The following is a 10,651-nucleotide window of genomic DNA, read 5'->3' on the forward strand; positions in this document are numbered from 1 at the left end:
GTTCAAGAAATAGTAAAGTATAATTTTTACTGTGTTCGCATTAATCAAGCAGGAAAGAAATATTACACAAAAATCAAAATAGGGAAGCGAAATATTATATTATAAACCACAATGATTTACCATATGAAACTTAAAAGGAGAATTTTTAAATTATCCCAGTTTATTTTTTGCCAAAAAAAGAATAACGGTTACGCACAACCCGTCGTGATGGATGCCCTACCGTTTGGTGTTTTCTCAAACGCCTTGAGATGATATATATATATATATATATATATATATATATATATATAGGAGCTCTAGGGTTTTTATCAACCAAGCGCAAAGAACAGCAAAGTATGCATATGGGCAGTGGAATAGTCATGATTCCCTGGTCTGATCTTCCCAAAGAACTTGTCGAGAGGATTGGCAAATTCCTGGACACACATATTGACGTCCTTCGCTTTCGTGCAGTCTGCACTACATGGCGTTCCTCACTCCCTCCTTTCAAAAACTCTCCTCCTTTACCCTTAAAAATTCCCTTCCCCCTCCTCAACCTTAACCCTGATACAGCCAAGCCTGAATTTTATCATCTCATTGACAGCACCGTTTATCTTTTCCAACCCCCTGATGGCGCTGCTCCCACTGCTAATTCGTCTTGTAAAGGGTGGTTGATCAAGGTTATAAAAACAGCAGATGGAAAACTGCGGGTTTTGAATCCACTAACCGATAGACTTATCAAGGATTTGCCAGATAATATGCCTAAGGTATTGAATTTACTAGACTTTCGCGTTTCTCAAGTTTGCAAATCTTATCATGTCCAATCCCTCAATAACTCTAGACTTTCTTACGGTGATTATGATGTAGGGTATGTTAGAAAAATATTGCTTCTTACAAACCATGCAGAGAGTGAGACCAATAATTTTTCTATAATGGCGATTGATCGTGGGGATTCATTATATTATATAAATTTGGGGGACGAGAAGTGGACTAGGTTAAAAAATGCCAGTTGCTTTATTGTCGATATTATCGTGTATAAGGGGAACTTTTATGCTGTTGATCGATATGGAGAAACCATAAAGTTTGATAACTCATTTAATGAGACCAACGTAGCTTCCAGATTATCCTATGGTGGTCGGAAGAAACGACTGGTGGAATCATGTGGACAATTGTTTTTGGTTGATACTATTTTAGGTGTCGATAAAAATACCAATGCTGCCTGCCCTGATTGGAATATCGTTGAAATCAAAATGTACCGACTGGATGAAGAACAACACGAGTGGATTGAAGTGGTTACTTTGGGTGATAGAATTCTCTTTGCTTGTAATGATTGCTGCTTCTCTGTTTCTTCACATGATTTTGATGACTGCAGAGGAAACTGCATTTACTATGTGAACGGATGGGAATATTATGATGACGAGAGTGACGATGACTTAGGCTGTGGTTGTTGTTGCGGTTTTAATGATGACGATAATCGTCCAACTATAGGTGATGATATGACTTATAACAGCAGTGTTAGCGATGATGATCACAAGATTTATGACTTTGATAGCAAATCAGGTGATGATGCGATTAGAAGCAGTATTAGCTATGATAATCACAAGATTAATGACTCTAGTAGCAAATCAGGACTAGTACATGGATATGAAGGATTATTTGATCAGAACACGTGTGTCTTTAACGTAGAAGATGGTAAACTTGGTTCACTGTTATCCTTCCTTGAATATGCAGAAATTTTATGGCCACCACCATATTGGCTTACTCGTCAGGATCAGGCTCATTCAGATTCTCATGTGAGTTTTCAAATTTCATTCTTCAGAATCTATATATACTAGTTGTCTTTTTTCAAGTGTTTCGCCTAATTTCTGTAAGTTATCAATTGATGAAACTCTACTCAATTCCCAAGCGATGCCTATGGTCTGTTTGGTTTTTCAATTTCAAGTTTGGTTTTAATTCCTGGAGTTTTTGAATAGGGAACTACTAGTAGAATTAATCTGCATGTTGTTTTACAGGAAATTACTGAGCCGTGATTATGTATAAATAATGAGGCAGCAATGGAATCAAGTCACAAAAAGATGCAGGATTCCATCGGCTCTTCGTTCTGCTTTTGCTTTTGCTTTTGTTTCTTGCTTTACTACTAGTGTGGTTAATTACTGGAGTCCGGAAATTTAGGAACTTTGTTTCTACAACACAATGCCTTTTTTTTATTCACATGCCATTTAATTATTTTGCTATGTCCTATGTATAAATTTCGTTGGCTTTAAGCTGATTATTATTTGGGAAAATTTACTTGCATTGTTAAACTTTTCTGCTAAAGCAATGCGAGGATTGAATTGCATTGCATTTACTCGATGTTATGTAAAACAAATGGGGTATTGCCTTCCAAAGATTGCCGCACTTGGCTGTGCAGAGACAACAAGTGCCAATGAACCTGGATTTTAACACGAATAGTAGCCTGTTTGGGCAAGCTGCAAAAATTAGCTTATTTTGAGAAGTGCTTTTTCTCAAAAGTATTTTTTCGGAAGTACTTTTGGTGAGAAGCAGTTTGTGTTTGGCTAATTAATTTGAAAAACACTTCCTTTTTCTCAAAAGTGTTTTTTTTTAGAAGTACTTTTGGTGAGAAACAATTTGTGTTTGGCTAATTAATTTGAAAAACACTTCTGAGGAGCAATTAGTTTTTGGCCAAGCTTTTAAAAACTGCTTCTAAATGTATATTTCTCAAAAGTCTTTTCAAAAAAGTGTTTTTGAAAAGAAGCTACTTTTTTCTGCTTCTCCTCAAAAGCACTTTTTTTCTTAGGGCTGAACACTTCAACTTAAAAAAAAAAAAAGCATTGTTTTTAAAAAAAAAGTGTTTCTAGAATTGAAGAAGCTACTAATTGAGTCGCTGAAATATTTTCTTTAATGAAAATATTTTCAAACGTGAAAGAATGGCTGGTCATTTATGAGTAAGTCGTTCTCGTTTATAATACTCAAAACTAGGAGTGGCAAACAGGCGGGTCGAGTCGGATATGGTTCGGGTCGAAAACAGATAATGAAAAAACGGATCAATTATCCGACCCGACCCATATTTAATACGGATAAAAAAGGGGTTAACCGGTGGATACTTCTTGTATATGATCACTTTTGGGAGAAGTCTTAGTTTCCCTAACTTGAGGAAGCCCCAATTTGAGGCTTTACAAATGTAAAAGTTAGACTCATTGGTTATCCATTGGTTACTCATTGGTTATCCATTTTCTAAATGGATAATATGGTTCTTATCCATATTTGACCCGTTTTTAAAAAGTTCATTATCCAACCCATTTTTTAGTGAATAATATGGGTGGTTAACTGTTTTCTTTGAACCATTTTGCCACCCCTACTCAAAACCATCACCTAGACATAATGGTTAAACCCTTAATAAGGGACGGATCCACCCTTTAGAGTGGGGTGGTATGGCACTAGGTTGGTACAATTATTATATATTAGATTTTGATCACATGTAGCTCATGTCAATTAGTACAACGTTTTTTAAGATCACAAAGTTATTATTAAAAAGGTATAAAATAAAATATAAAGGTGTTATGAAATATTATTTATTAGTGGATGTCTATAACTCCTAAAGAAGATACTCTCACTACTCTTCTCCATTATGTAGATAACTCCCACTACTTCTTACCATTATAGTTGTAACTCCCACACCTCCATAACCTCCCCATGTTCTTTCCCCATGATCTCAATAGTTAATACCATGTCTATGATATCCCTTTGTATACCTCAATGTCATCCTATAAATAGAGGGTTTGGACATCACATTGTATACACTTGAATACATAGAAGAAATAAATACTCTTCTCTCTTTCTCTCTACATTGTTGTCTATCTTTTTGTTTTATATTATTACTTTGAGCTAAGTTTTGTAACACGTTATCAGCAGAAGCTTTAATCAACCTAGAAGATATGAATGGTCGACAACCTTGAACCAATGGAAATATGGGCATTATTACGTATGCCATATTAATGTTTAGTTTGCCTCTATTGTCCAGGGATTTTTATTTTTCAAATTATACCATAAATTATGTATTTAGCTTATGTTAAAATTTAAGATTTGTAGTTGCTTTGTTTAGAAAAAACTAAGCTTTGATTTTAAGTTTTCATGCTCGTTTGGCTGTATATGTCCCACTAACTTTGTTCCTAGTTCTAAAATTGATCTTATACAATTATAACATCATGCTATCATTGATTTTTCATGATATTAAAAGATCTCTGTGAAACATTAAAAAGCATTCTGGTCATGTTATGTGTTAACGAGGGCTTTTAAGATCGATGGCCTAATCTAATTAGATGCAATATTTTTATGCTGATAATTGACAAAGTGATATCATTATGTTTTACTAGCATATTTTGACATCATCTGTATTAAAACAGAATATGCTAGCAATAGTTATTACTTAAGATTATTTGTTTTTTTAAGTTAAGTATATTTAGTTATGTGTTTCAATTCGTGTGTGCATTTTATTTAATCATCATGCATTAGTTTGCAGTAATACATCACATAGTAATAACACTACATGGTGACTCTCTTATTGAGATGTTTATATATAGGATACTAGTACACGAGTTTGTACTCTATCATATTTTTATTGATAATAGTTCTTATCATTTATGTGGCTACATAAAATTATATTCCATTCCTGATGTGAATCAGACCATTTATGATATATTATATAAGGATAAGACAGTGGGTTCAAGTCCCAACGCACCATGAGGGTAAGACATCGGGTTTTGAGTCCTGATGATCCATGATTGTAAAAGATGGGTTCGAGTCCCAACTCATTATGGCCTAACATGTCTTTATATGGGTCAGGCATTGGGTTTGAGTTCCAATGCACCATATGGATGACATAGTGATGACTAAAGAAAAATAATATATTTTTCATGGAAAAGCATGAATCTTGTCCCACTTGATTTGCACCATTCTTGAAGTGAATGTCGTAGCAATGCATAATAAGTAAATGAAGACAAGTGGTTGACCAATGAACATGGGCGTGCCATTGATCAAATAATAATAGTCATCATTATGGTAATTGTAAAAAATGAGAACAATAAGGGTTCTCGAAGTAATCCTTCAAGAGGTGAAGGAAATATTTACCATCAAATTGGTATGAAAAATTTATAAAGCACGTCGCGATAATTATACTCCATTCTTTGAAGAGAAAGTGACTTGTGCATTGAGAATGCAGATTCATTCCTGAAGGTGAATGTAACAATATGTGATAAAAGTAATGAATAAAGACGTGCAATGCATGATTGGATACACACCACAACTCACCTCTAAGGGAGGTTTGAGAGAAAGAGAGATAATGAATATTACTGTGTGATTACATGAATATGTCATTGGTCGCGTACATGTGATACGCCAAAAATAATTTGACATGCCTTATAAAAAGTTATTAAAGGCAAAAGTAAAGCAAGAAATGATTTTGCTTATGATGATTTTGACCATGACAATTATTATGATATGATTTTCTCCGTGAATGAGACATTCACCATATGGATGACGTGACAAAAGATCTTGTAGTACAAAATCAATTAAGAGCTCCGGAAGAGCTAATTTGTTACTATCCGGATGAATAAAATTGTTCGTGACATTGATATTGTAGTAAGTCTCAAAAGAAACTTTTTGAGTTTCAAATGTATTAGCCAAAGTGGTTGGCATATTGAGACTATAAATGAAAGGAAGATTGATTATCTTCATATTACTATTTCATACCAGGTAAATATGAAAGGTTACCCGACTTTTCTTCTATTTGTACTACAGATGTATAAGCATGATGATAGAATCACATGCCATAAGTAAACTAGAGGTTTATTGAAACGAATATTAGTTGGCATGGCCGGTTGACCATCCCGGTTCAATTCTGATGTGAAAATTGATAGAGAATTCACATTGGCATATATTAAAGAAATAGAAGATTCTTTAAGAATTCTCTTGTGATGTTTTTTTTTCCTCATAATATACCAGTTAAGGTTGGGATTGAATCCTTTGATATCTGAAACGAATAAAAGGTGATATATATGTATGGGCCCAATCACCTGCCATGTGGACCGTTTACTATTATATAATTTTAATAGATGCATCTATTGTATGGTCACATGTGCGTTTGTTATCAACTTGCACTTTGGTTTTTGCAAGGTTGCTTGCTCAAATTATTAGAGCACAGTTCCAGAATATATATTATGATAATTTATCTTGATAATGTTGGTTTAAATCCAAGTTGGTTTAGCAAAAATTGTATGCCTCCAATTATAGCTAAACCATTGGTTATGAGAACAAAATTCGTAAATAGAAATTTGGTATGAGGTATATTATTTAATATACAACAGCACTTGTACGCATCTAGCCAATAAGTTATGATAAATTCTCCCCATCACAATTGGTTCATGGTCAGGAACCAAATATTCTCATCTAGAAATATGGATGTGGTATATGATTTAATTGTGCTGCCACAATGCACGAAGATGGGTTCTCAAAGAAGGTTGGAAAATGTGTTGGTGATCCCAACATTAGGGGGAGAAAATGGGCAGCTAAAAAAGTGATACGTGAAATGAATTATTATGAATAAATCTAGGTCCTCGTACAAGAAAATGTGAACTTGAAGTTCAAGTGATAATTTATTTCTAAAATATTTCCAGGCACATTGCTGACCCAAAGCTAAATGTCATATTCCAGCTGCTAATCCTCCAAATAGAATAACGTCCACGATGGATATAGTTTATGGCACGCATGAAGCATAATAGACAAATCGGTTCCAAAGATAAAACTCCTTGAAGAAGGAGGGATCAAATGTTCAAGATGGTCATAATAAGGAGGCAAGTGCTTTATAAGAGCATCATGACATAACATTTTATAAGACCTCATGGGAGAAGCTCAGGTACCTGGAAATAATGAGATCTCGATAAGTTATGTCTTTATTGCGCGATGATGGAACCGATGTAAAATGATCGTCGGCGATGTTGTTAATATAATGTAGCGCTCAATATTATTAATATTGATGTCACGACCCATTTTCACAATAGGTCATGAGGGCGCCTGACACCCTTGTCAGGCAAGCCAATTGCGGAAATATTTCTAAAATACTTATGTTGCTTTTAATTAAAATAAGTGAAATAAACACTCGAATTGGAATTTAAACCAGGAGAACTGAATACCGTAATAATATGATTACACAACCCCAAAATGATCGTCTACCAAAGTGTGTGCCAGAACCCGGTGTCACAAGCTACGGGCAACTAGTAGAATATACATCCAAAACAATACCACACTACCCTACTGTCTGGATCCGAATAGACAGAAAATAACAATACAAAAGAAAGACTTCTTCGGTTGCGGATCGACGGGGAAGGAAAGCAGCTCACCATATAAGTCCCAAGCCTGCTCACGAATGCGCACCAGAGAAATAACCGGATCCACCTGCCTCATACCCTGTACATTTAAGTACAGAAGCGTAGCATGAATACATAAACAATATGTACCCAATGAGTCCCGCCTAATCTCGAAGAAGTAGAGACGAGAGGTCGACTTGATACTCACTAGGGTCAGATAATATTATGAGTATAAGATTAACAATGAAATCTTTAATAGGCAGCAGTTACAACATGGGATGTAAGTCATATTCTCGCTAGGATTCCGATTAGTCAATTACTACAGTTACAATTATCAAAGCATTTCGGGCCATGGAAAGCAGTACTAACATTTAACGATCTCAGGCAAAGCTATATAAGCATGCGCAAATATGCTGAGGCGACGGCCCTATCCAACAGAAATAAACTGTGCACTTGCTGAGGGTCGACAGCGCGCCTATAGATGCATCTATTCATACCGAGGCGATCGGCCCGATCCACAAATAAGTAGAAATATCAAGTATACACACAAGGCACATCAATAGTTATAAATGCCAAGCAAGGCTTCAACAATTATACAAGTACGTTCTTAATCCCTTTTTAAATCTCTAGCATATCCTAGGTGCCCATAGTAACAAGATAATATAGGGAGTCATGTAAAATAAGCATGATGTGGGTCCTAAACTACCCGGACCATTAACATAGTAGTAGCTACGCACGGACTCTCGTCACCTAGCGCTCGCGTAGCCCCCGCATTTAGCAATAATTACTCAATTATTAATCCTATGGGGACAGTTCCCTCTTACAAGGTTAGAAAGGAGACTCACCTCGCTCCAAAGTGCGCTCCCAATATCGAGAACAAGCCCAAGCTCTTATTTCGAAGCCGAACGAGCACAAACTAGTTAAAATAGGTAAGAACTAGTCAATAAAGGCTTAAAAGGTCGAATTCTAACTATTTAAGTAATTTCCCAACCTTTTCCACAAGTTTTCTAAATTCTGACCTCGGGCCCACGTGCCCGGATTCCGAGATTTTTCGAAGGAAATTGTTCTCTACAACCTAAGGATCAATAATATATGATTTCTACTCCATTTCATAACAATTTCATGCTTAAATCTTAGTTTTATTAAAACCCTAGGTCTAGCTCTAACCCCTTTGATTTTCCTAATTTCTTGATGTTTAATCTACCCAATATACATGTATTTAAACTAAGGATGAATGAAAATAACTTACCTCACAATATTATGTTGAAATCCCTCTTTGGAAGCTCTCAAATCGCCCAAGTGTAGTGTACAAATGAAATAAATGCGCTTAAGTCCCGTTTTTAAAACCCTTCCCAGCCCTCTGATGTCGCAATTGCGACACAGGGCTCGCAATTGCGATATCGCAATTGCGACATTTCAATCGCAAATGCGAACAACCCCTCCCCCTGCCTCGATCGCAAAAGCGAAAGGAGTTCCGCAAATGCGAACCCCCTGGTTTCGCAAATGCGAAGCATATGGTCGCAATTGCGACTCCTGCCCAGCCACCCCAGCTTCGCAAATGCGATGACCAACTCGCAGTTCGCAATTGCGAACAGTGTCTCGCAATTGCGAGACCTGCAACAGGGATCAAAAAATACCAGAAAACTGGTATGTTTTCTCAACTCCAACTATGCTCGAATCTCACCCGAGCCCTCGGGGCTCCACTCCGAACACTCATACCAGTCCTACAACCATGTGCAAACTTGCTCAAGCAATCAAGTCGCATAATTAACACCTAAAACCATGGATTTACACCAAATTTCACAGACAAGACTAAAATATACAAATAAGTCAACTCTTGGTCAAACCTTCCAAATTCAAAGCTTTCAACTGAGACTGTTCTTCCAAATTCATACCGATTCCCGTGAAAACCAAAACCAACGACCTGCATCATTCATAAAACATCGTACGGAGCAAGTCATGCCCGAGAACTGGCGATCAACGTGCAAAAGCTCAAAACGACCGGTTGGGTCGTTACATCCTCCCGCACTTAAACACACGTTCGTCCTCGAACGTTCCTAGAGTTGTTCTAGAAGCCAACCAATAGCTGAATAACCTTACCAGGCATATACCCGGGGGTGATCCCACGTCACCCTATATCATATAGTTCTGATAACACATTTTAACTAAAATCACACAATCCAATCTAGTCCATAAATCATAGAACCACATTTCACTTTCTGAAATCGTACACAAGATCAGAACCTCACATCTATATTCAGAATAAGTCCGAACCCGCTGTAATACCCCATACCTGAAACCTCAGGTGCAATCATATGATATACCACATAACTCGAACACTCGAAACGATAACTTCTATTCACAGCAGCTATACACAACACCCGAGTACCGGTAGAAAACCTCTTATCAACTAAGGTCTTATTCCAACACTTCTATATACTGCTAATGATAAATGAAACATGCAATAAACCGTAACCATCTCTCAGGTCAACCATTCATGAAGTCACCTCCCTTTGTCTAATACCACAGCAGATTTCCGAACTGAACTTCGAGTTTATCCTTCTAACAAGCTGAAATCAAACCCGTTCGTATTCATTAGTGACCCCAACGATCACCTCGAATCCAACACACCACTCTGGTGACATAATACATCAATACAGGCCTAAGCCACAACTTGCATAATTAGCACACCAATAAGAAACGGTCTAAATATACTCAAATCATGAAAATGGCCCAAACGAAAGAGNTATAGTGGTAAATGCTAAAAAACTTTTACTCTTTAAAGCTTTTTACAAAAAACTTCGGCCCAATGTGCTAAAGTTTTTTAGTATATTTTCAAAACTTCAGCACTGATAAGCTGAAGTTTTTGTGTTGGATTCAATAGCTTTTGTCCTAAAGCTTTTTCAAAAAATTTCGGCCCAATGTGCTGAAGTTTTTTAGTATATTTTCAAATACTTCAGCACTTGATAAGCTGAAGTTTTTTGTGTTGGATTGAATAGTTTTTGTCTTAAAGCTTTTTCAAAAAACTTCGGCCCAATGTGCTGAAGTTATTTAGTACATCTGTAAAAACTTCAGCAGTTGATAAGCTGAAGTTTTTGTCCTGGACTCGATAGTTTTTGTCGTAAAGAATTTTCAAATAACTTACGCAGAAACTCCTGAAGTTATTTAGTGTATTTAGAGATGAGCTGAAGGTTTTGTCCTACATTTGACACTTTTGTTATGACTTTTAACCAAAACTTCAGCTTAAAAAGCAAAAGTTATTTACTTCATGCTCAAGTTTAGCATGCGGAATTTCAACAAAAATATACTTGAAA

At 36.2% G+C, this 10,651-nt stretch overlaps 1 protein-coding gene across 1 annotated transcript; it reads left to right on the forward strand.

Annotated features, from left to right (window-relative positions):
* On the forward strand, positions 329-2,210 carry LOC109233948 (F-box protein SKIP23-like). Its single transcript, XM_019399791.1, has 2 exons — positions 329-1,769; positions 1,989-2,210. The coding sequence occupies exons 1-2, from the start codon at positions 336-338 to the stop codon at positions 2,004-2,006; spliced, it is 1,452 nt and encodes a 483-aa protein (XP_019255336.1). The 5' UTR covers positions 329-335; the 3' UTR covers positions 2,007-2,210.

The sequence above is a fragment of the Nicotiana attenuata genome, chromosome 10, assembly GCF_001879085.1.
Source record: "Nicotiana attenuata strain UT chromosome 10, NIATTr2, whole genome shotgun sequence".
NCBI lineage: Eukaryota > Viridiplantae > Streptophyta > Magnoliopsida > Solanales > Solanaceae > Nicotiana > Nicotiana attenuata.